This window comes from Pezoporus wallicus, unplaced genomic scaffold, assembly GCF_028554395.1.
Source record: "Pezoporus wallicus isolate ANWC-B61680 ecotype Strahan unplaced genomic scaffold, APGP_CSIRO_Pwel_v1 contig_3952, whole genome shotgun sequence".
Lineage (NCBI taxonomy): Eukaryota > Metazoa > Chordata > Aves > Psittaciformes > Psittacidae > Pezoporus > Pezoporus wallicus.
The window spans coordinates 10,912,905-10,940,248 of NW_026635034.1; the positions used below are offsets into that span (position 1 = coordinate 10,912,905).

Below are 27,344 nucleotides of genomic sequence, written 5' to 3' on the forward strand. Positions count from 1 at the left end.
CTCTCCTGTAGTTTGCTTTGAAAGTCTCTCTAGTATCTCGTTGACTAATGATGAGATCATGGTTTGTTAATCTAAGTGCATAAAGAAAACATTCTGACAAGCAAAATGCAGACTCTTTTGCCAGGGGTTTATTGCAGTTGTTTATAGACCTTTTGTTTACACAGGCATCCAAACCAATTTGTTGGATATTTATTTGGGTTACTCTACAGAACTGCACGAACACAGACCTGACTCCTGTCTTTAGTCTGTCTGCATTTTAATGGGCTGTAGTTTGAACAAAGTGGAAACCGGCCACTTAGGATACATTTCTTGTTGGCCAGGGCTTCAAATATTTTGTGTGCTATCTATTATTCTCATCTTGAGAGTATTTAACAACTGGAGAGAGTTCTAAGCCACTTTGATTTGGAAGTAACACATTTGGTTTTGAACAGAAGTTACTAGAAATCATTAAACTTTTGCAATAAGGAAAATACATCTTTTAATGCAGCCACTGCTTTAAATGCACATATTTTAAAATGTATAACTTCTTGCTCTCCATAATCATCTCTAATCTTAAACCCAGAACATACTGCACCCAACTATTCCATGTGCACCAGGACCTTAAGGGTACACAGTTCCTGTTGAAATGGAGCGTATGTATACATACAAGGGCAGACAGCCCCCAGTCTGCTGGGGGCTGTATTTGCAAAGCCTGTAACTGAATTCACAGATCCAAGAGGATATAAAGGCAAATGAAGAGTAAAGCAGCTCCTGATGGCTGCCTTTCTCTGCTATTTGAAGGCCTTTCCCTTTTGCTGCTTTGAAAAAGTTCTTTCAGCAAATAAGAAAGTCATATACCAAACCTCCATGCATTTCTGTTGTGTCAGAATTGTCTCCTCATTGGCACTTGTCTTGGAAATAAATAAGCCCCACTCTTCATTTAACCTAGAAAGACAGAGTCTTGTATAACCTCTCCTGTACTTCTGAGCTCTGCAGCCCAACAGTAGACAATGGTTGAGTAAATGTATACCCAATGTCTAGGTAAGCCAGACATCCTGAGTTTGGATCTATTTGCAAGCTCAGAAAATACAAAATGACTGAGTTTTATTGTAATTAAATTGTTGCTAGTAATTTCTCAAAATAAGCTCAAACAGACAAGTATACGTGGAACAGTGAAGAAGCTGAGGCAGAGAGGGGCAGAGTAAAAGAGAAAGGCATGTACAACTGGGACAGTGTGGGAGATAGCTGAGCTTTACAGAACCACTCCTGAGGTCCTGATGAGTTTCACCTTACACCTTGGGACCAGAAAGATCAAGGAGAAATACAGTAAAATGTAAGGAGTTATTTAAATTGATTATGGGCTTCCAAGAGAAGGTAGGGAAGGGATAGGAGCAAGTGTTGACATGGTCAGATTGAGTGGAAGAAAGATTGGTTTTGGCAGTTTTAAGTTTCATCAGATTGTGGAAAATGAGGAAAAAATGTGTCAAGCCTGAGAGGAATTATCTCAGTTAAGGAGGATCATAGATTAGCCCTGGTTCACTGAAAACAACACAGTAAAAATAAACACTTTCCTTAAAATGCCTACACCAAACAAGCTGCTGAAGAGGATGAAGCAAAGCAAGCAGAAAAGCCAAGAAGTAGAAAAAGAAGCAGAAAAGCCAAGCTGCTAGAGTTTGAGGCGGCACTATATTTTTAGGCTTACTTTCCTACTCAGTATGATTTTCTTTCTTGCAGTGTGACAGTTGTCAAAGTGAAATGCATAGCCTGCTGGGTGTCTGCAGAACCCTTCATAGCGAGCTGTGGAGGGAAGAGTTTTGAGAGCCACGCACTAGGGGACTGAGAGAGGAGGTGATTCATGGGAGGGTGTTTCATAAGAAGCAGGCAGGCTAAGGGATGAAAGAGTTGGCAGACTGCTCTGTTAATGTGTGTGAGCTAACCCATAAAGGAAGGGTCAGAAGGAAAGAGAAGTGGAATCAAACAGTGATGGTACTACAGAAAAAAAGAGCTTTTCATGATTTTTCACGTATTATTTGTGGGGGAGTACTTAAAACACTTAAATTACTTGAATTACTTACTTGATTTTGATAGCACTAGAGAATCTAAGAAACAGAAAAGGAATGGAGAGTGCAAACTGGACCAGCATCATAAGTTAGAAGCCAGTATCATAAATTAGAAGTCATTTATGTGTTGTCATTGCATAGGCATGGGCTTGAGGCTTCACACTGGTCAGAAGTTTCAAGAGGTACGGGACTAATGCACAGATGACAAGGCCATCAGTTGCTATTAAACACAATTGTTCACATGCACATTCGGGCTCAGGAAATCTTTAAGCTGTCGATTACCAGAAGCTGTGAGGCTACAGCAAGGAAAGGATCACTCTACACATGCTCTCTTCTTCTACAAGCATCTGTTACTGGTCATGTTGCGAGATAAAGTGCTAGGCTGGATGGATCTTTGGTGTGGCTACGTCAGGCTTTATTGAGTTAAGGTCATGAACTTGGCCTTTTGGCTCACATTTCTGTGGACTGTGTTCTACAAATTTTGGAAATCATTAGCATTATTTTCTTTTTGTAGGAAGAGCAGCCTGTTTTCTGTCTTTGAAAGAACCCTTTTCTTTTAAAAAATAGCCGGGGTTTTGTGATATTTACAGGCAAATGGGGAGTCTTCATTAGCCATAAGCACATACTTAAAACTTTAAAAACTGTAAAGAAACTGTATTTTTTCCAAAAGAACCTCACAGTAAAAACTTGAGAAAAACCTGTTTCAGACGTCTAATCTTGAAGATCTTTGCTGTTGTCCTGATAGGTTTTATCATTAACTTGCTGAAGTTGAAACTACTAACTGCCTTAACTAACACCTGGATGAAACATGGGAATGGAAGTTAATAGTGTGGCATTTATGTATCTACTGGCTATCGGAAATGCACATCACTGGACATGCCTCAGACAAGACCAGAGACACAAAATATTTCAATTATTACTTCATTAAAAACTGAAATCTGTTTTGGAGAAGTCAGAGACTCAATAGTACAGCTCTTATCACAGCATTGTGTTTAAAATGTTACAATGTTGACTTGCTGTTACAAAAATTCAGTGTTACAGGAAATCAGAAACAATATGGAATAGTTTACACTAACTCTGCATTAAAACGTTCCATCTGTTCTTGCTTTAGGTTCTTAGAGAACTGCTTTTTCATCTCAGTAATGCTTTTCACTTCCTATTAGTAAGGCTTTTAAAGGTAGGCACTGAGTTAGTATAAAACCCACAGCTTTTGAGTTTAAACGCCTATTAAAACTAAAGCTGTCTGGAACTACAATAAAAATTTATTTTGGCTACAAAAGACAACTTTGAAACCTAACCCATCTGTATTTTCCTCCTCCAAACAGTGCAACATCCTGTATAATAGAATATTTATCTTAAACAGAGACCACATATCTTTATGAAAACAATTGTTTCAACTCAATTTATGGGGGGTAATCAGCTCATATTAAAGTTTTCTGTATTCCAGGATGCTAATATAAATTGGTTACAGGAGAAGTAATGACTAGAGTAATTCCATAGAATAATCTGAAATCTGATGTTGCCATTGACTTTGAATGGAACCTGTGTATATTATAATCTAAAACTGCCATAAAAAAAATCATGTATAGGCACATAGTAATTGCAGAACTGTACCTGTGCAAATCAGGCATACGACCGCAGCCACATTTTACTGGCAATTTAAGCTTGGGAATGGTGACTTTCAAACTTGATTACAGGCTAATTCCACCAGAATAATTTATTTGAAATAACTGAGCTGGTCTCTGCACTCCCTGGGCCTACCAGGAAGATGCCCACACCTATCTAATATGGCTGCTTGGTCTGTGAATTTATCAACTCAAATCAAAACCAAACTGACTCACTGTGAAGAGCAGTACCCCTGGGATACATAAAGCCTCCCACTGCCTCGAGTGGGAGTCAAACATACAAAAGTCAGACTGAATCCTTGGGGTTTAGCTCCCTCCGTACAATAGGCTGCCAAATTTTGAATTGAAAAGGGGCTGGGTTTAGCACTCTCTAAATATAACCAGCCCTGAAACTCCTACTGAGATTCCTTTCTGTCTGCCTTCAGACTATGAGATAAGGCCCCTTCTCCTGTGACTTCAGTCTGGAGTACCTCTGTCATCCCTGCCCCAACCCTGATAACAGCCAGCTTTGTGCGTATTTGAGAGCAAGACGTGATCAGAGTTTTGAGGGATTTGTTACTCTTTCTGTAGATTATAGCCTTCATCTGAAGACCAAACCTCCTCTGTAACATCTGCATCATAGACTCACAGTAAGATGTTTTGGCATCCAGGAGACAACTGACTCCCTTCATCTTCTAGACAGCTTGTTTCCAATATTTTGGGAACAGACACCTCGGACTATCTATCTCCTTTTCTCTGTGCACTCCTTCCTTTTTGGACTTCCTCCTCATCTTCAATATACTTGAATGCAGCATCAAAGTTGAAGTACATTTGTCCCAATCTTCCCCCTTCCTCTCCTTTTTTTCCAAGTACGCCAAGATACACAAATGACAGATGCTAAAGCAGCATTTATGTGTGCTGTGATATACACGGGATGTTCTGCCTACTTGCATGTGATTCGCATCCTCATAAGCCCACAGGAAATCCCAGCAATATTTTTCCAGGCGTATCTCCTGTGCTGAGGTGCCGAGCACAGCAGGGACTGGAGGAAAGGAGCCATTTCTGGTTTGGAAGTGCTGTGACACATAAGTTTAGCTGGGAAGGACAGACCACTGTTATTTAGATGTAGCTCTTCTATGCAGTGACAGCGAAAAATGTAGCACAACTTACTGCTGTCTCCCTAAGTATTTAGTCATGTTTTACAGTAACATATCTATAAATCCTCTTACCTCAGTGGATCCAGTAAAAGCAATTTTATCAATGCCAACATGAGATGCTATGGCTGCACCAGCAATCGGACCAAATCCTGGCAAAATATTGACAACTCCTGGTGGAAAGCCAGCCTGTCAAAATAGGAATGAATGAAGAGAAGCATGATTTACGAAAACTAACAAAACACATTAAACCAGGCATGTGCTGGTAGCTCCTTCCCCACAAGGAGAGACAGAGACATTATTCCTGTCAGTTTATTCTTACCTCCTTGATGAGGGCTCCCATATAGAGAGCACTGAGTGGTGTTTGTTCTGCTGGTTTAATAACTACTGTATTGCCACAGCACAGAGCTGGAGCAATCTTCCATGCAAACATCAGCAGGGGGAAGTTCCACTGTAGGAAAAAATAAAAGTTGATAGATGGAAAAATATTGCAGTGGTATTTTGTTTTCAAGATGTCAAGCTGCTACCTCACTCATTTCTCAGGCTGATCCTCAACAGCAATCTTTCCCAGCACAAAGCAAGGATTTTTCTTTTTTTAATTGCTGCCATTAAAAAGTGACAATAGTGACCTCTTTGTTCTTTCTGTCCTGTTCAATAAAATACAGCCCCCAACTGCAGTCTTCGTAAAGAAATCCTGTTACCTGTTAATGGTTTTGGTCACAATTTTTTATTTCATTTACTGTTTTGCAATTGGCACTTTTGACTCCCCCATCACAAATACTTCTTGCTTCTGATACATTTGGAATTCTGATACATTTGGAACAAACATTCTGTTTGTTCATGCTGAAGCATTTTTGGATGTAGATTTTTCTATCCCTGAATACATCCCTAGATATAAAATTTATACTCAAAATGATATAACCCTTAATTGATGGGATTGCAGTAAAAACCCCAAATGTTAATACTTGGGCAAAGCATTTCATGTTCTCCAAAATGTCTTACTGAGCAATTTATATGTAAGACTTTAATAGAACAGCAAAAACCAAGTTGCAAAACTGATATATCTTTGCTGATATAAATTTTTGTATCATCATTAATTTCAACTTCATGTTACTGCAGCACCAGATGTAGTGAATTACATCCTTCTGATGCACAAACAAGTTATGGATAAGAGTAACAAGCCTTTCTGTATCAAGGCCAGTTCCTAACAGGTCAAGTGGATAGCCCCCCTGGTTTCAGTGGAAATGCCAGAGTAATAAAATAACTGCTTTGCACAATCACTCTTATAAATGCATATAATAATCTCCTTTGGAAAGAAAAATAGAAAGTATCAGTCACAAAGAGTCAGCCACTGGCCAGAACTTGTTATTGCCTGATGCATATCAGCTGCCATGCTCATGGACATCTCTCTAGCCCCTGGCTAGCTTGGAAAAATACACAACTGTCTTTCCTTCACCAAACACCCAATTTTTTACTCCCTCGGTTGTTTATAAACTCTGGAGACAAAGTGATGTTTTAATTCCATCTCCAGTATATAAACCTGGGAGGGGAGCTATAGGGCCAACAGTGTGCTAACAGCCTGTGCTTCTAATTGTACTGCAAGGAGAGCTCTGATAGGTTTTATAGGGTGGTATATAGCCCTGTTTATGCTAAAAGCTGCCAAAGAGCGTATGTTTTGATGGAAGCTAGGATGTGAAAGAGGTTGAGGAGTTTAGTGTGAGGCTTGCTGTTTAAATTTTATTTTTGTAATAACATATTTGCTAGTGTAATGACTAAGTGCACGCAGCAGCCCAGGGGCTCTACTCTGTGACTGGTAGCTGCGGAGGCAGTATGTAGCAGATTATCAGCAGCATTGAAATAGATGTGTATGACAGCCATGTTGGAGTTTTGGAAGACAAACTTGGGGTAGGAATGACCAAGCATGGTAGACGGCTGGGTACCCTGAACAAAGGGTTTTGCAAATCTAAACTGAAGAAATCCTGCTTTTGGCATGATCTTCAGCCTGTGGCCAAGTTTCTTCAACAGATCTGTTAGTTAAGCTCAATGAGACAAGCCTAAGAGATGGCAAGCAAATCTGGGGTTAGATCTTTGGCTTGCCATTTTGCAAATGCTTATCCATGTGCTTGGCTGAAGAATGGATAGAGCTGTGGAATCCTTCAGTCGTAAGGACCACTTGTGAGTGCCTAAGTGCAGGATGGGTGTAGCCACAGACTCTCTGAGTCATTTGCATGTTTCTCTGAGTGCCAAACACAATAGCCACCCCCTAACAAAGACATGAAATAACAACAAATATAAATAGGGAAAAAGGGCTTAACGTTGTTAAAGTAATCTTTTCTGGCTGCTCCTCCGTTAATGGAATTGCTGCATGTTGCTGTTTAGTGGCTTTGTGGTTAACATGAACAAAACAAAAAAACACCAACAGAAATTTCAGAGAATGTCCTGATTAGTTCCCCAGTGCTTTAGGAAGGAAAAAAGGCTTCCACACAGTATTTTAATAGCTATATGTGAGCCTCCCATTGAAACTTCTGCCAAAGCTGGTTAACTTGTTCTTCTGAAAAAGTTAGCCTCTCAGTGCAATTCCCATGCACTGTTCAGCAAGAGTATATTAAGAATGTGTACTGGGGTGTAGGGGGAGTATTAGATTTGATGAAATGCTGTGCTTTTCTCTCAGAACAAATAAAACAAACATTTCATGTCTTTTATTAGCTACGCAATGTTAATTGTAATGATCTGTCTCCTGGAGTTTCCTTTTCTCCTCCACTCTTGTAAAAGAAATAGGCAGGAAAGAATGGAATTAAAATGCATCACATTCTCCCAGGAATTGAGGAGCCTGTTAAATCACAGTAAAAACTAAATAAATAAAAAGACTACCACAGCAAAGCATCAATTTTCCATAAGTTGTGTGAACATCCATAACCACTGACAGCATATTAACACTGTGTTTTGCTTTGCTTGTTTTAATCATGAGAATTCTATGACTTGAGAACTTAACTCCTAATAACAGACCCTAAACCCTATTAGCATGTTCAAATAAGCATTTGCAGGGAGGCTGTTAAAGATATGTCAACAATATGAGCTCAGCTTTTTTCGTAATGGAAAACACACATAGCTGAGGACCATGTTTTATGTGTCTTTAAAGAGAGCTGGTTCAAATGAAAATAAATAGAAAGCGCTAGTAGAGATACTCACAGGGATGATCTGTCCACACACTCCGATGGGTTCGTGTCTTGTAAACGTAAAATAATCTCCATCTGAAACAGATGAGCATGGTTACTCTCAAGTGCAGTTTGACTTGGCAGAACAAAAAAAAAAATTAGAGGGGGAATAAAGCTCCAAGGATCAGCCTTTGATGGCAGTAAAAGAAATAAAGAAGTCATGGAAATGTTTTTTCATGAGCCAGCATGGGAAACCTAGGCTCAAGGATCAACCTAAGTGCTTTTTTGGTAGAACAAGGGAAGCAGGCATACTATCAGAAAGTAAGTAACCTGCTTTATCCTTTTTGGAAAGAGGACAAGTTGTACTGCACAGAAAAGGGCAGTAGCAATGAAGCCACTTACTGTCCTCTGCTGATTTCAGGGTGATAGAAGAGAAGGAAGTGTCACAAAGACAATTTTCGGAGAGGCATGACTGGAACACAGCAGTATACAAGTAGAGGTGGGATAATAAAGTAACGTACATCTTACTCATCTTGTATTGCAGAAACAGGCATTTTGAAGTAATTGAATGATACACTACACTCTCTAGGTGCGGAATGAAAATAGGAAGCCTGTGACTAATGTGTAATTGAGCATAATTTACTGTAGGAGACAACACGAAGCAGAATACAGGGGTCGTCATACAGCCACTCTCTTACAGCTGACTTGTAGATCAAGGCTGGTGTCAGAAATGGCCTCAAGCTAAACAGGCAGTCAGTTTAAGGTGACAGGGAAAAGTTGGATGCAGCTAGAAAACAAGACAACAGGAAATAAGACAAGTTTTTGCAAACCATTTGGACAAGGCAGAGGTGAATAAATAAATGAAGGGACCAAGTGAATGGAAACTTGGAAATTATGGGCTTTTCTCAATAAACTTTTGGCAAATACAAGAACAGGGACAAAGAATGAGCTTGACACCAAGGTACAGGAAAAGCAGACTGCATGTTCACAAACAGCAGGTGTGGGTGGTACGAGACTAGAGGGAATTACTCACTCAATGAACTCTCTCATCTGTTCATTATTTTTAAGACCCTGGTGAACGAAAATGGCAAAAAACCTCCAGGGGTGAGAGGTATCATTAGTTAAACTGAGGACCACACTAGATCTGCAGTCCTGAACTAAAGTATGGTTGAGCTTGGGGCAGCCTCAGTCAGGTCACAAAATAAACAGATCTTCAACTTCAATTTGATTAGAGATAACTTATTTTCATGTTTGCTTATTTACATACATCTAGTTTACAGTATTTGCTCAATAAAAACCTGAGCTAGAGCAGCTAATACATCAGCTGGGGGCCAGATACAGAAATACTATGAGAAAGGTAACAGTAGTCTTGCAACAGAGATGATGGATAGAACAGAGGGAATAAAGGAGGGAGAGAGAGAAAAGAGAGATTCACATCAGGGAAAGGAGAAGGAAAATAGTTGTAAGTCAGTTTGTTCTGCATTGACAAAATGTCATGGTACTGCTTTGATCTCTAGATACTTTAAAACTTCCCAGTGGAGATGACAATACTTGTTTCATGAATTGAGATGATCAGTTAGATTTTCTAAGTTATCCTTCACAGCTGCTAACAGTGGTTCACAGACCATAGGAAGACGACTCAGACCAGACAGAAGTAAAGTAGAAGTCAAAGTACAGAAAAGTATATACAGGCAGAACTAAGTGCTCAAGAGGCACATAGGGGAGTCAGCTAAAAATACCAAATTGTACTCAGTAGTACTGTGAGAGGTGGATTCTCAGCCAGAAGGATGGTGACAACATAACAGTAACACAGTTACGTTAGCACTGTCTGACTTTAGTTTGTCACTGCATAATCATTGCCACATGTCTGCATGCTTCATGACATAAAGTTATAGATAACCTGAACCTGCTTGCCAAGTCAGACAAGTGGTGGTTAATTCTACCAAGTGTAGGCAGAAAGTTCTTTCCACAGAGCAACACTTCCCATGCAGAGTTGCTTGCCCTGCTTTCTTCCACTAGACTCTAGACAGCTGCCCTTTTTTGACACCTACTTCCAAAGTTCACCATCCGCAGACTTATTGTTAAGATGGGATTTTGGCAGTTACTTTCTAACAATATCTTTGTGAACATATGCAACTTGAAGTTACTCAGAAGATTCAGATGACCCTGGGCAGGCCAAAGATGCATTTAAGAGCCTCCTTGTCCATAATATAAAATAAGCTGTTACCATGGCAAAATAACTCAAGGTTGATGAAGTGAATCACTTTTTCTGAATAGTTACCATAGAAAGCACCCTTACGCACAGAAATTAAATAGGAGACTTTCAAAACGTTCTAGAGTTTTAAGATTACTTTATACAAGTTATGCTAATGACACTTATTCTAAGATACTATCGATGATGATTGTTGCTCTTATCCTTCTACTAGCTGGCAGACAGAACATTGCCTGAGAGGGATCTGACAGTCTGATCCCACACCCAATCTAAAAATGTGTCTTAAGAGTGTTTTTTGATTCTAATATTCTCAGCTGATGTAAACTGGCATTCTTCAGTCCTCGCTGATATTAACAGAGCCAGATCAATTTGCAGCTGCTCAGCACCTGGCCCAAAGATTTTTATTTTTTAATCAGAAAGAAAGCCCTGTTTATCCAGGGATCTCACTCTGGGACAAGCAATACCTTCCACAGATGTGTCTGGTCAGATTTCCATCAGGAGTCTCTGTCACAGATATTTTATTTGCATAACAGTCATAATACAGTCACATGCCTCATGTACCAGAACACAGCAAAAAAGTGGGTGGGGAAGCTTGTTTTAAAGATACGTATTTGCTTGCATTCAGTTTATTAGTTTTAACAGTTTTTAGTCTAGCCTCATTCTGTTTTAATTGAAATCATCAAGGCTTTGTGCATGGGAGCAAGCAAAGGGCAGTCTGAAGGCTTCAGCAGCTTTGGGACCAAAAGGAATGTGACTGTAAAACACACTGTTCTTCTTCTACTTGTCTATGACTTGCCTGTTTTTATTTTAGAGGAAAAGGAAGCCTCAACAAAAACAGATGAAATATTGGAAGGTTTCAGATTTAGTAGCACACTGGACAGAAAGAGGTGATTTAAATCAGATTTTTAGTTTGATTTTGTTGTCTTGTTTGGTTTCTTTTGATGAGCTGATGGTAAATGAATGTAAAGAGCCCCATTGTTTAACACCCACCTTGCTTTAAAATAGCTTTATGAGAATGACAAATTTATGGCATGAAACTAGAAGCATACAGAGAAGCACTAAACCAGGAGAAAGAACTGATACCTTGAAAATCTGCGACTGGACTAGGATTCTACACTACTGATAGCTGGATTTGTTAGCACTGAAGCTTGAATTTGGGAAAGCGTGCTGAAAATGTGTCTTCCTCTCCCCCGTGTAGCCTATTTCACTAAAAAAATAAGGGGGTTCATCTGATACACTACTTGAAGACAAAAATAAGCAGAAAATACTTATTCTCCTTAACCTGGCAATGCATTTTGGTGACTGACCTAAATTCTGTGTACCTGCAGGGCTAATGAGTGAGGAGAAGGCATTCACTGACCAGGGAGAAAGAGATTAGGGAACAGGAAATTTGCTGTATATATTAACTTATGGGGTGCTCTGCATTTCTGCAAGTTAAATGGGAAGTGCAAGCAGCAAAACCAGGATTTCTGTATCTCAGCCAAAATAACTGTGGAAATCTTCAGGAGTCCTTACAAGAGAGTCTACACCTGAAAAATTGTCATTTCTTTGGTGAAAATCTCCCAGTGATGATAAACATCATCATGACACACTATAGTTTTAATAACTGAGACACCATGATGAGTAATGCTGCAGTAAGAGTTACAGGATCTGTTTTCTTCCTGAAAATTCTGGGGCCATATTTTTAATTTACCTGATTTTCTAACTTTGACAGTTTTGTGCTTTGCTGCACAGAGGCAAAGCTAGTGGACTGCAAATACGCTAGCTAGTGGGCTGTTACATGATGAAATTGTATGGAAATAGATGGGCAACAGCAAAGTTCATTTACTTGCTGGTCTCCCTCAGTAAAGTGTAATAAACATGCATGTGCAGTGAACAGGATGCACCACAAAGGCAGAAAGAATCCATAGAATAAATGTTAATTTCCCTTACCGCTTTCCCAAAGATTTATTTTATGCAGGTAAAAGATGAGCACATTTATCCTAAAGACTGCACCTGCATAAAATCATTCTTTGATGTGCCATTTTGCATAATTACAGCACTTGGTACATCTAGTCCAGACTGCAAATGAATATGTTCACAACAGAAATGCAGCCTGTATTTGTAAAACAGCTGGGAGGGAGGGGCAGGACAAAGAGACTTGTTAAATAAAAGTAATTGTGAGGATTTTTTCTTATCTCTTTAAAAAAAAAAAAAAAATAAGAGCAGAATAACAAATTTCCTAGCACTTATGAACATTTGTCTCACACATACAACATAAAATATATCCCACTGAATAACTGGAAGAAGCAAATAAGACAAAATATATCTGATAAGTACGCAGAGTTCTCTATAGTAATGTTACAAACTCAAACTATAAATGAATTTGTATCCAGTGTTAGTCCCAAGTAAAAGGATTTGTATAGGCAGTAAGAATACATATATAAAGTAGATATATATATATAAGCATACCATTCTTCAACGTACAGCTAATGCTATTTTCATGTGTTCCAAGGTATCTGTCAGGTTATACTGCATCCATTTTTATAAGTGTAACAATATTTAAATGTAGCTATTGAGATAGTTTCTTCTCAGATGGACACACACAAAAGAAAAAAACACTCTTTGGGATGTGCATGTAGGGCACAATAGCAGGTCATTGAGTCCAGCCTTTGCTGACTTTTAAATATTTGATTCAGCAACAAACTACACACTTTAAGACCAAAACAAGGTTCCCTTCCACCTTTCAAGAAGCTGTAATTCTAAGTCATTTGGCCATGAGAACATCTAGGTGCATACCTGTGCTTTAATTTCCCTTACCTACAGGAATGGTCATTCCATGGATTTTGTCTGCCCAACCAGCGTAATACCTCAGGGTTTTTATGACTCCCTGAAGATCTACATAGAAAGCTTGCAAGAAAGGTTTGCCACTGTTCAGTGATTCCATAGTCTAGAGGACAAGAAAAAGTTAAGAGATATAAGCACAGTAGTATTTCTAGAATATTGTACTTAAGTATTCAGCATCTTAACAGTTCTTCAATCATAACAAAGATTTTAATGAAGACCCACCAGTTATATTTTGGCATAGTCTTCACTCAGAAGGTTCAGAACAATGATATGATCCCTTTTGTTGGTGCTTTTTGCAAACAAACATGAAAAGAAAACAACCCAAACCCATTTTCCATAAAAAAGTAAATCTGTTTTTTTCTGGAGTACTCTGGAATGACTGTGATTTTAAGAACATGTGCGTGTGTGTTTATGTGTGTGTGTGTCCGTCTTGTGGGTTTGTGTGTGTATCCATATACATGTACGTGTGCTTGTGTGTATTTTGGACCTAACAGCCACTGTGTTTGGTCCAGATATATAATTGCTAGATTGCTTTAATCAGGAGCCAAGATAAAAATGCCTGTCAAACTCAGTTCTGTTATGTTAATGATAACAGCTGAGAAGGGGCTCCTTGTAACCCTATATGAATGATCTGAATCCATAAAGAGAAGAATGGACATATCCCTCTTTATATAATTGATGTGAATATAAAATTTTCTCTATATGGCTGCCAAGACTCCTGCTGAGGTCTGAGATATCTATACTGTACAGCCAGTTTATTTATTGCCATCAAATAAACAAACCCTCCTCTAGGGAAGCTCATAAATTAACAAGCTAATGTCCTTATTTTTAAGTTAATATACCTATTTTTGAAAGTATCTTATAAGCGATCCTCTTAGGGGTTCCTAATATCATTTAGCAAAAATAATCCAATAAAATATCCTAAGATGTTGAGTAGCTTAACTCATTCTCAATAGCTGTCTAATAGAAATCATTAAGAACGGGTAAAGTACACCCATGTGTAACACACCAACCGTCAAATGAGTTTCTATAGAGAAGAATGGAAGCCTAATTCTGCACTGACTTATATCCCCGAGAGCAATTAATAGCATTGCCTGCAGTGCAATTCAGTAAAGAACTTGGCTCTAGAAATAAAAATCGAATGACAGGCAGAGTAAACTTGATTTGCTGTGCACTTCCTTCTGCCTGTGGTGATTTTACAGTATATGCTGGTGGTAAGATGATTTAAGTGTTGACAAAGCTGGAATTAAGATGTTCACCAGCTTAGTTCAAAGCACTTGACATGCGGAAAACAACATTAACAATGCCACTGTTTAGACGGCTTCGTATGTGAGTGAAATAGTGCGGTATTGCTGTTACCAGTTGACTGTCAGTAAGTGTTTCACCTGCCATTTCATTAATGCCTGCACAGATCACTTAGCCTTCCATTTTTTATCTCAGAGATGTTACAAGCAGGCGTGACAGGTACCCACATGTGTGCACACCCATTTGTTTGTCTGATGTCCAATTTAAAGCTCATTTTAGTCAACTGTAGGATTCTTGTTGACTTTTATGAGCTTTGCATCAGGTCTTAAGTAGACAGCCATCTTAGCCATCAAGCTGAGTGTAGTTTTCAAATACAAGTCACATTAATACATTTATGAACTAGTTGCTCTCAGAAGATAAAACTGACAGGTGACTGGGCTGTTGTTTTTCATGTGCACTTACAGCAAGAACTGCCCTGTCTCTTTCAACCAAGTCTGCTAGCTTATCCAAAAGATGGCCTCTTTCTGATGCATCCATTCTCCTCCAGACTGAACCGAGAGAAAAAGCAAGGCGAGCTGCCCTCACTGCTTTGTCTGTATCAACCTGTTAAGAAGAAAAAAAACAAAGGCATTGAGGTAAGAAACAGTAAAAGGCTCACAAAATTTGCTTGATCACATGATGGGTTTTGGAATCGTGATTAATACTGTCCAACAGTGCTATTCTGGACCTGTTGCTTTGATCCATTTATACATGTCTGCCCATTCACGGGATTCATTACCTTGTCAGCTTCCTGGATCTCACAGATCTGCTCTCCTGTGGCTGGATTATATACCGGGAATATTCTCCCACTCTCAGAATTTTGCCACTCATTATTGATGAAAATCTAGAAAAGGAAGAAAAGCCATCAGCTCTCCTGCATGCACAAACAGAAGTGTTTAACAACTCCTGGGGAAAAAAATGCAGATTCTAACACAAGAGTTGAAACTTATTTATGCCTGTGAAAATTACAGTGTTCAAGAGTTCAGGCTAAAGGTGATTTTTTTTTTTTGTATTCTGTGGCAGTATCACTATAGAAGAAACATCAAACTCTAATTAACATGGTTGCCATTCAAATTTGCTTCAAAAACTCTAACATACAAACTCAAAATAGAACTACCTATATCAGAGAAACAGCCTTGAAACTGCTGGAGACAAGACAAGGATTTGGAGTAATCACTCAGCTCAGTAAGTAAACATTTGGTCACTGATACAACCCAGTCAAGACTGAATAATCTCAAACATCACAGTTCCTCAATACACAGTCAGTTGATTATGGCTACAGTGATGGCTTGCAGCACAGAATTAACTTGTTTATCTGCTTGGAACAATGGAAATTGTTAAATTCACTCTCTGTTGTCATGGGCAAGCTAAACTTGAATTTTAATGGTGCTGACAAGAGCTGTCTTAAGAGAGGTAATGAGTTTATTTAAAGTAGATTTTTTTACTGGTAGCTGCATATGTGCCAGCTATTTTCTTCTGAATGACTTTCAGGAACAGGATGCAATTATTTATTAGCAAACATGAAAAAGGTCACCCCAGGAAATGGCTGAGTGAAAGGTTTTCCAGGTATTCAGGCTTTTTCTGTCCTTGAAATCTTTCTAAGAACTAAAGTGTTCAAAAAGTCCAGGCACCATACAGATTCCTTGGAGTTGAGGTATCAATATTCTTTCATTGTATTCCATGAAATACACCCTTAAATGTGTAAGGGGAGGTTCTGGCCTCATTGAAATGCATGGGAATTTTACCACTGACTTCACTGGAGGCAGGAGTGAATTTCTATCCATATCTTTCTATCTATCCCTAGATAGAAAGAATGTTCACCACCCTGTTTTGCATGAGGGATTACATTGTATTTACAGAGACAGGAACCTTTTTCTGGCTAAAGCAAAGCAAAGTCCCATGCCCCATACAGATCCTGTGAGTGTGGATGAGTTGAAAGCAAAGGGAAACCCTTTGAAAGATTCAGGAGACTCAGTTCCAGTCAGAGATACTCAGGTTATAGAAACTGACCTATCTTTTTAGATCATGGCTAAGGAACAAATTAAATATTGGTCCAATTTCCCCACAAAACTACCATCAATGCTGGGACAAAAAACTGTCCCATTGATCAGGCAGACTAAACATCACATGCTGGGTATTTAAGGAAAGAGGATCACCAAAGCTTTAACATACCTGCAAGGAAAGAAGGAAACAAGTAGACAGCTAGTCATGATGAAGAGAAACTGAACTGGGAACCCCCCCAACTAATGGAGCAAAAAAAGCAGCCAAGAGAAAATACAGTCAGAAAGCTCAAGATGAACAGTTGCAACACCAAAGGGTATGAAGTGACGGTAAAAGAAAAGACCATGGTGAGGACACTTTAAAATGCCTCTGTATTTTAAAGAAAGCAAAGAAATTGCACACAATTTGCATATGAAGGCAAAGATGGGTCTATAGATTTTTCTGTTATCAGACATGGGCTTGCTCAACCTACTCTCCAAGCCAAATAGAAGTCATGTAGCTGTGTTCTTCTCAGTAGGGCTTATTAGCTCAGGCTGAGTGCCACACTAACTGCAGTGATACAGCTTCTGGTTCAGAGCTGACTCATGTCCGGCTGTCAGGACATGGGCAGAAGGAACCTGTGCCTGCCTAGAAAAGAGCCTGGCAATGTAACGGTTGTGCACAGAGCCAACAATTACATGTGCTTTTACTTGTATGGTTGTTTCTGTTGTATTTCCTCATCTTTCCTGTGCCTCTAGCCTCAGCCACTTTGCTGTGTGCCCTTCCATCCATTCAGAGTCTGTCCTTTCTTTACCCCTGCTCCTCTCCTTTTGTTTTGGTTTTCAGAGGTAGCTGCACCCAGGACCTTCCACACCATTACCCATCTATCACTTTCTTTGTACACTGCATTTATCTTGAACCTGTTCATGTTCTTGGACGGTAAGGTCCGTGGGTGGTATCTTCCTGCTCAGTGATTATACTGCTCTGCAAACCAAAGTACTGGTCCCCATCAGGACATTCTGGAACTAACCCAGCCAGAGTAAAATAAAGAAAGAATCACCAGTGTGATTTCTAGTGACTAATACCATAAGCCAAAATCCTCTAGTGTATCATTGTCACTTTTTAAACTGTAAGTGAAACCAGGAAACTCTGAGATCTTTGACCTCTGTGGAAGGATTTTAGTGTCATGCTTTTGGTGAAGTTAACTCCAGGCCCAGAGCATGCGTGGGTGTGCTGAGGGAGGAAAAGGGAGAAAAGCTTCAGAAGCAGATGGCCAGAGGGGATGTAAGGATGTTTGTTTTAGGTTACAGTATGTACATAAAGACATAGGTTCCTTGTGTGATCTGTCTTGAAAGAATAAACCAGGTTTATATATAAGAATATAATAAGAAATTGAGAAGTGGTAGCAACTGCAATTGAGTACTCTTCCCTTATAGAAGTGGTCTGTTCTTTTTAAAAAAGATTTTAAAATGTTAACTACATTCTGCTGGGATGAACACCTATCATCAGGCTTGCTAATACACAGGATGTGTTTGTTCTAAAAATACATTTGACCATAGGACTAAAATAATGCCTCGGAATTACAAAGAGTGTTGCAATTCAAGTTGACTGGAACTACAAAGTGTATTATTTTATCAAACACTGCATTTATCCCCCAGATCTAGAAAAAGAACAGTAACAGGTATTTCAGATAGGACATGGGAAGAATCTATTTGGCATAAAGCTAGAGTTGAAGGCAAGAAAAATTGCTACTGTTAATGGTTAATGTTAGTTTCTTCCTGTTCCACTTTCTATAAACAAGGTATTGCCTATACAAGCTCATTACTGTAAACTGAGCACATTTAAATTGGCAGTAAAATCAGAGTATTTACTCCAGTGCACAAATAAAGTACCTAGTCCCATGTTTTGGAACGGTTTCAAGTCTTGAAATCCAGCAGCTGGCGGCTTTACAAGCAAAACCTTACACTTAAATAATTCACTTTTGAAAGTTTTAGGTGTTCTGTGTCAGGTAGTACCATTCAGCAGATATTCCTACCACCAAGACGCAGATTCTTTTGCAATAAATTTGCATTCACAGGGGCTTTTATAACTCTTCCAGCACTACTGACTCCAATGGCTGTTGATTAAATGTATATAACCTGTACATTTAATCTGACTTTCATTATGGCCACTTCGTAAATATGCCATGGAATGGACAAGTGATGACACATTGCAAGAACAAGGAATCCCTGCAAAGCCTCAAATTGGGTTTTTTTCTGCCTTATTTATAGTGACCATGGTAAAGGCTACCTCTAAATCAGGGAGAATATTTGACAGCAAATCTTCCTATCTATGGATTATATATAACCCAACCTAAACAACACATGAAAAAGGGGTAACCCTATTAAAAAAGAAGGGCTTGCTTCCATGTAAATCATGCTACAAATTGGACAACACCCAGTGAGTTCATTGTTCAACCTCAATTGCAAAGGCTATTCACATTTACTATTCCCCTGGAATCAATGTTAATTAAGGCTGACTGGGGCTATAAATCAGCCTTTGGTTTTTACAGCTTAATTCAGCATTAAGCATATATATGTAAATAAAAGGTAACTGATTAACCACTCGAGTTTTCCAGGAGTTACTGAGGTAATTTGTTTTTGTTTGAGTCCTAATGTTACCTTTTGTGATTTGCAGTAAGGAAAAGCATATTGTATGCCATGTATTTGTTATGTGGTACTGTGAGCAGTTAAATAATCTGGCCAGTTGGGTGCTGTCAACAAAACTGTGTCAAAACGGAAAGAAGAAGGGAACACTTGAAAAATTCTGGAGCATATGAACATTTAGTTTGCCATCTACTCTCAGTAGAGCCAATAACTGCAGTAATGTCAGAGCAGGAAGAGAGAAGGCAAACCTTCCTGGTGTCCCTGTCAGTACAGTGATTTGGCCAAGTGCAAACCCAACTGCCAAAACACAGAATGCCTCTTGTAAGTGAGGAATCTGACTGTAGTTGGTGTACAGTGGTCTAAGCAGGAAATGAGATACTCTTTGTTCCCCAGCAATGCTGCCTAAGGCAACAGGCAGAACAGGGCAGCAGCTAAGGTAGTGGGTGAGTGAGGTGTGTATGTGTGCAGGATGGGAAGTTCCATACCACATAGCAGGTATGGTTGGAAGCTCCTGGTTGCCCCTGTGAACGTGCCCTAAGTATCATCATTCCCATGAGATCCTAACCTAAAGGTGTCTTGATAATTTCTGCTCCTTTCCCAAGTGAAAGATGGAGAGGGCATGGCATTTTCTTAAAAATACAGGCACATCCCTCTGGCACTGACAGTAGCCTCTTCCTCACACACACTTGTTCTCACAGACCTTTTCATAGAATGTTGCAAGAAAATGCTCCCACCATGTATTTGCTAGGTTCAAATTCTGCCCATGGTCTATTACATACACCTGCTGTTGTAACTGAGTTCCATATGACTAATCAAGGAAGCAATCTGACCCATCCTACAGGGCACAGGAGTGTTGAGAGCCTTTGAGATACTGCATCACACAAAAAGCATGCGAAGGAAAAGAAAAATTCAAAGTTACCATGTAAAAATTCAAGTTACCTTGAGGTCCTACTGACATGTAGTTGGAAGGAAATCATATACTGCATTTTGCATAAGATCTGCATTTCAAAAGCATTATGCACTGAGTTCAATAGCATTTTTGGATGCCCAGTTTTGAAACCAAGCCAAGAGTAAATGTTTTTAGCATAAAGCAAAGCAAATTAAGCTTTGCAAATAAACAGCTACAGTATCTTGTTTAAATAGCCATCTGTCCCAGTTGGCTTAATAATAATTAGCAACTTCATGTTCATTTCAAACCATACAGGTAATAGGAGTGATAAGTGTTCAAAGAGTATACAAAACCAGTCTGAATCTAATCTGCAATGCAGTAGTAGCAAAACTTAGAATAGGGAGAAAATGGGTAGGATTTTGTGTTTTCATCACTCATTATCTCTGAGGAAGTACTAAACAACTACCAACTGATTTAATTAATCAACTAAAATGGAGCACAGAACTTATACCTCCTTTGCAGCTCTTACTTGAATGAGATTTGGTTTCATGGCACTGCAGACTGCCACTGATATTCACCCAGGGGCTAGCCCTGGACTTGGAAAATGGCACTGATTTTTCCCTCACTGGGGCTTCCTGCCTGCGCGCTGCCTCAGTTTATATTGTCCTCCCTTAAAACATACCGAAAACAGTAATCTGTGCTCCTGTAACTGGTAAAAGCAATCAACACAGGTGGCAACAATGTAACGTTTCATTTCCTTTCTCGAAAATGTTCTCAGATGATGTGTGAGTGAAACGATGATCTACATTCTAAATTCGATACTGCCTCGTGGTGATGTCATGAGCCGTTCTCTTCAGGCTCCCCAGATGTCCAAGTAGGAACTTGGGCCGCAGGACAGACAGTGGCCTCGTGCTCAGCTCTTTGGAGGTGGAATTATTTTCCCATGGATTTAGTAAACAAGGTTTTTGTGCTGCTGCAGCTACACGAATGTTTTTTTGGTACAGGAAGAGGATTTTAACATCCAAATAATAATGGCTTTCCACAGGAGATTTGGTTCTGGATGAATGGAGGAAGGAATAGGAATTTCCTAACTCAATTGATTTAGTAGCTGGTTATAGTTTCATTCCATCAAAGATCTTTTTTTCATATGTGACTTTCTCCTTAGAGAGCTTTTGACATTAAATCTACAAGGATGGGGGAGGGGGCATCAGATGCCAAAGTAGTTTATAAAAGAATCACAGCTGTTCAGCCCTCAGCATCTTCTCAGAGCTGGAGGCATTAAGAAACACATAATGACACTTTTTTTGGTGCGGGGGACAAGCAACAATTTTAGAGGCATGCAAAAAATCCAGCAGCAGCATTTCCCTTGGTAAATACTGCATAACATCACAGATACCGGGCACCTGTGCCTCAGTCTGGTCAGGAAATTTCATATCCTTTCCCATCTCGGCAACTTCATTTCCTCTCCTTTGGAAATATTTCAAGAGTCCTAATGATTAGCGCGATTGTAAGGGAATGAAGTAGATGGGATTGCCAATCAGAGGTGCAGCTTGTTTATTTTCTCAAGCTTTGTTTTCCTTCACTTTTATGGCTGTCTTGATACAACAAATCTCACATTCTAGCCAGAGCGTGTAGTAGGGCACTCCTGGGAGTGACTAGAAACCAACAGCTGGCTATGGAATCAGTAGAAAACCTGGTTTATATCTAGGCATTATGAAAGTAAAAGGCAACCCCAGCAGACTGACTGCTGACTGGCCAGCGATTCATCAGCAGTGCTGTTTGGTTTTATTTTAAGAAGGGGATTGTTCAGGTGAACAGCAAGAGTTACTGCTCATTGCTTGCAGTTCACAAGTCATGAGTAATGGGCCACAGACTTTGATGCCAACCTCCCCAGACATCTCAGTGTGGAAGATGTTTCTCCTGCTTCTCACTGGGCAGTGCCAATGACTGCATCACTTGCAAACAATGCACCTACATAAATCAGAGCAGGCTGGCTCGAGCATGCAAGGAGAAATGGTTATCATGTCCTTCATTATAGTTACCACAGAGCATCATTAGTCCTGCTGAAGTTACCCACATTCTGGTTCTTGTAATAAGATGCCTTTCAACTGTGGAGGAAATGTAATTGTTTTAAGAGTTAACAGTGAACCACCCGTACATGAGTAATGCTGTACTGAGCAAGCAAGCTGCTGCGGATGGAGCTGGTTTTCAGCCACTAGAGGTCCAATCCCACCCCAAGGAAAATGAAAGGAAAAATCCAACTGGTTTCAGTGGGAGCTGAGTTGGGGCCCAGCACATGAAAAGAAAGCAGTGGCAACAGCCAACAGAGGGGTGTTTGTACTGGGGGACAAAACTGTTTTGCTGGAAACCTGACACCTGCTCTAGAGGCTGTGAGGGCCAAACAACCCCAGAACATGTTGTTTTTTAGTTTTCTTCTTTGGCTGCTGGGGGGATGTCCTGACCCCTTCCCTCTCCTCACCACACACCTCCCCCATCTGCCAAAAGAACCCCAAAGATTTGAAAAGGAAGAGCCCTTTTCTAAAGCTGTGTTTGGGGGTGTTTGGGTTTTAATTCATTTGGACCTCAAATGTTGACCTCAGAGCCCGGAAGATAATACCATAGCTTTTAGATATGGTCTGTCATAAATGGGGATTTCCTTCACAAACCAAAGCTTGAAAATTCACTTAAGAAATCTAGAGTCCAAACTTCAACCTGTACTCAGAGGGTTGGAGAATTCTAAACATTTACAAGCATACTACAGCAGGAGGATAAAGAAGTGGAATTGGAAATAAAATGCACAAGCAGTGAATGAGGCTGCTCTGGTTTGCTGTCAGCACAGCAGTACGTTGAAATCTAGTAGAACTGAGTTTACGCAACTTGAGTCCTGTGCCAAGGGTACACGTCTGGATGAGAAGACTGGAGTGTTCAGCTTCTCTGGATGTAACTTCCAAGCAGCAAGGCCTGTGCCAAGACTACTGAAATCAGAAACAGTCCTTGACATCAGTGGACTTTGGATCAGAAGCCAAGTATTTAAAATAGGTGACTACATCAAGATCTCAGTGACATTTCAGCATGTGCAAATGAAGCCAGACTTCAGCGTGACAGACATAAGCTGTGGGAGAATCTAGCACCTAACAGCGGCATCTAATGCAGAGCTCAGACTCTTCCCAGTCCCGGTGGGGTGGGAGAAGGAGCAGTACCCCCCTCAGGACAGGACCCACCACCTCCAGCGTGCTCAGTCACCCTCTCCCTGTAAGGGCTTGTCCGGCTCATTCATCTAGGCACCTTGTTTGGGTGCTTTTTAAAGGCAGATAGAGTGAGCCCCCGCTGAGCCAGCTCAGAGCTGCTGGAGGTCTGGGGAATGGTGTGCCTGGGAGGAAAAGCTGGGGGAATCCAGGGTCCCTAAGCAGCAAATGGAATCAGAGAAAGGGCTTGAAACCTTCTGTCAGTCTGCTGTGAAAGTGGAATGTAACATGACTTTTTCTCCCCTATGTCCCAAATCCCTCACACCAAATGTTTGACCTGCCTGTCTTCCTGTCTTAATTAGTCTTCTGTCTTTCTGGGAGCTGGGTCTGTTCTTTTGCAAATGGCAGCACATCAGACGGGGAAACCTGTCCTGTTTATTTTCTAAACTGTAGGGGGCACCCATTTGAAAAAACTCCCATCTTATCTAAACGTTTTTGTTTGTATGATTTTGAATTAGGAAGTGTGAGTAATTAGTTAAGAAGATTAAATAAATCTTAACAACATGCAGTAGCATGCTTACTTCCCTCCCCCAGCCCCCAAAATATTTCCTGCACAAAACCCAGGCTGCCAAACTGTGATGATACCCTTTTCGATTTCAGTTTCTCACTGTGCCACATGCTGATACAGCATCCGTTATTTTATTCAGTCTCATTAAAGGGATTAAATTTATTTCTGGTTGTTCAAGAAAATTAATCTAAAGAGAAGAAACTTCACATTGTATTGCCCGTTGAACTATACCCGCCACAAACATTTTACTCCTTTTGGCTGCCTTATTAAACCTGTGGGAAGAAACTTCACTTACAGCACATAAAAGCTTTCCTCAAAGTAACTTCTACCTTTTTTCAGTTAATGAAGAATTTATCTGCTGTTAGTAGCACAATACAGGAGCAATAACCCTTTCCCATAGCTTGGGTAATATTTCATGTATTCCTAAGGAACTAAGCTCCTAAGCTTTACTTATCCTTTCACTTGTGGGACTCTCTTTAATTGCTGGAGAAGAACATTTACTGTCTTGCTTAACTGCACCAGAAAACATTGTGTCTGAAGCCACAATGATTAAAGATTAAGTACGTTCTACATTTCCATTAATGACAAAGAAAAGCCATCACCGAATGATTTGGGTAAGGATGGCAGTGCTTTTTCATGAAGTTTTTTTATGATCCTTGATGTCACTGCAACTTAAAAGAAGAAATAATGAAAGATTTCTAAAAATCCATCCCCCCAGGAGTGCAGAGGAGGGAGTATTTGTTTACAGAATCAATTATTGGGCTGTCACTGCCTTTAATGAAGTTGTGGCTGGTAAGAACTTGATCCTGGAAACCCTTCCACTCGTTTGAAACGAGGGGAATGAGGAGGGGTTTGCACAAACAAAACCAGTCTTGCTCTGTATAGTTTTCCTGTGTTTTGCATTGTTCGAGCATTGCAAATCTTGTGGGCTCACTATGCGTGACATAAAACAGCGTGATCTATTTATTTGTACATGTTCTGCCATTTAAAAGTATCTAGCAGATCATCACTCGTAGGTAACTGCCATTTTAAATGTTTAGCACCAACGAGCAAGGCATTACTTAGAAATTAGCTATGCTGCATAAGTAAATACTACTAAGATTTCAGAGGTAGGCAACACAGAAAAATACAACGGACAAATCTATTTTGCCTTAAAAGCTCTGTCTGAGAAAATTACTTTGTAACTACACATGAGAAATTGCTGGAATGTCAGCTTCATTTGCAGTGGCCCCTTATGGCCTGATCACCCTCCCTGGCACGATAAATCACTGGCAAGAGCCTTACCTTAACACGTTTGATCTCAGCTCAGCAAGACTTGGTTTTGATGTGAAGAACTCCAGATCTTTTAGGTCAGAGACAAATAGCAGAGCCACTGACCTGCAAAGTGCTAACTCTATATTGGACACAAGCGAGCAGCCTTAGGCTCCTGGAAAGTTTGCCCTAACTTCTGCTTTGCATCCTTAATATCTTCAAATACTACTCTTAGCATGTTTTGCTAAATGATGCCACTGACATTTCTTTTCCCGTCATTCTACATGTACAGAATCCACAAGAAATCAAACAAATACATAAGCATGCAGTATGAGAAGCATTATGTTGGATAAACTCTTAGAATTATCTGCACTTCAGGTGATGTGGAATAAAACTCAGTATTTTTCAGCTTATTTCATTTACATAAATAGCTTGCACTGGGCCCTTTTCTACCTAGACCATGCTTACTAATATCATAAATTATATTCACCAAATGCTTATTAAGGTGACTGAAAGTGCCTGTTATGTACATATTTGTACATGCAGAAATTCAAACTACCCCTAAAAAATAATTAAAAAAAATCCAGTTTGTGACTGGATTGTCATTCAAAGTCTGAGTTTTCACAGAGATCGGGTTTTGTGGCAACTCAGTTTTGCAGCCTTGCTTTGAAACTATTGTTCTGGTTAAACAGTCACTTATCTCTACGATAGTAAGCAGGAGTGTTAGTCTACCAGAAAATTGGATGTTCTTAATGGGCTTTGGGAGAGAATAGCTTTGCATCATCAGCATTAAGTTAAATCACATTAAGTACCCACTTACAACATAGGGATTACCACTTATGACATCTGTGGTGAAAGCCTTTAAAACAAATTGTTGTGTTTGTTAGAAGAAGCTGTGAGAGAACAATCCCCAGAAGTCTGATTTATAAACCCTTTTTGCTCTTCAAGAAGATGCAAAGGAGCCCAAAACCTCTCCTCTCTTTCAATGCTGCAATGAAATCTCTCAGGCTGGAACTTCTTTTCAGTAAAAAGCCCTGGGAAACACTGATTTATTTACTTCAGAATATTCTTCTGGAGAGGAAACCTTTAGCTGGATTCCCTTTCCTCAGAGTTCAGTTCTGACTTCTGCAGTTCTTTCTGTTGATAAGCCATTGCCTTTACATATATAAAACTGGAATGGGTCATTCCACTTTTTATTATTCATAAGGCTGATTGGGGAGAACTGAGCTTAAGCTGTCAAAGTATCCTGCTGTGCTTGGATACCTGACAAATTTACACCCCGAAGTACACTGTGGTGCTAAGACTAAAATTGGATGTGAAGTGTTCTTGCAAGGGCTGATTACAGTCCCAAGCAAATAAAACGGCAAAATAATGCCAATATTTAATAGAGTTGAGCATTTTTATAGGACTGGCAAGCTATTCTGTAGAGATATGTGGGCCTGCATGAAAAATGAACTCTTCTATTTACCTTTAAACAGAAGCAGACTAGTAACTTTTGAGTGTGTAAATTAAAAACATGACCCTCAACTTCTGCCAAACATGTAGCACTAAAAACATGGACTAAGGCAAAACCAAAATGTAACTATACAGAGATTTCCTTAAATAAGCAAAGGAGGTTATAAGTCTTGTCAATAAAAAAAACCTTCCTTAAAAACCAAATGCTCATATATGCAAGTCCTGGGATCCACTTACTCCCCCTCTTCCCCCCCAGCTTTCCTTTAGAATTCATGTTTCTTTTCCCCTTTCTAACCAAATTCCCTTTTTCTCTGCTGGAACCCCTTGTAATGATACCAGAATGTGGGCAAACCTCATTAGTCTCCCTGCTGTTTACAAGACAGGATTTATGCTCAGTGTACTGAACACAATGACACATGATCACTAAATGGCTAAAATCACCATTGAGACTTCAATCTGAGAGATTTTTCACCCAGACATTGCAAATACTATTGGCACGTAAAGGTATAAAACCCAATATTAATTACAGAGAACATATGTCACCCAATGCCCAGCTTTCTGCGAGGAGTATACCAATAACTAGCCATTTGTGAAGGTTAATTTCATGCAACCTCTGGCAGTTATCCGGTATAAGGTATGTCGCCAATTCAATCCATTAAGTAATAACTAAATTCTCATGGGACCTAGCTGAAGTCAAATGTTGTTATTCCAGGTTCACTGCTTTTAGTCTCCCTGAAGACCATTTAGGCAAACAGCTGGAAGAGCTGACTACAAAGGTTCCCGGTCACAGGGAACCACTCTAGGAAAGCAGGTAAAGGCTTCTAAGCAGGAAATAAGTTATCAAGGATTTGTCCTGTTGCTCCCTCAAAGACAGAAATAAACTGAGACAGAGAGCAAGAGCATGAACACATCTGTGGTTCACCTAGAATCCAAACTGTCTTGGCTGATGGGAGGAAGAGCTGTGCTGCACCAGTCACTGGGCATGTTCTGCACTGGGTTCCTGGTTGTCATCTAAATAGCAAGGCCTTCTCTACGTTAGAGCGCCTTACTAAATCAGAGCCTTTGAAAAGTGAATAGAAATAGTAACAGAGACAACA

The 27,344-nt window shown here is 39.8% G+C and overlaps 1 protein-coding gene across 3 annotated transcripts in view; it reads right to left on the bottom strand.

Annotated features, from left to right (window-relative positions):
• ALDH1A2 (aldehyde dehydrogenase 1 family member A2) overlaps positions 1 to 27,344 on the bottom strand; it is a 54,881-nt gene that overhangs the window by 13,678 nt on the left and 13,859 nt on the right. For all 3 annotated transcript variants that reach the window (XM_057398358.1, XM_057398366.1, XM_057398351.1), the window contains exons 2-7: positions 15,014 to 15,118; positions 14,698 to 14,838; positions 12,964 to 13,093; positions 7,987 to 8,048; positions 5,120 to 5,248; positions 4,873 to 4,986 (exon numbers count right to left, since the gene is read on the bottom strand). In XM_057398358.1, the coding sequence (XP_057254341.1) occupies positions 4,873 to 4,986; positions 5,120 to 5,248; positions 7,987 to 8,048; positions 12,964 to 13,093; positions 14,698 to 14,772 (510 nt within the window). In that variant the 5' untranslated portion in view covers positions 14,773 to 14,838; positions 15,014 to 15,118. The remainder of the gene's footprint in view (positions 1 to 4,872; positions 4,987 to 5,119; positions 5,249 to 7,986; positions 8,049 to 12,963; positions 13,094 to 14,697; positions 14,839 to 15,013; positions 15,119 to 27,344) is intronic.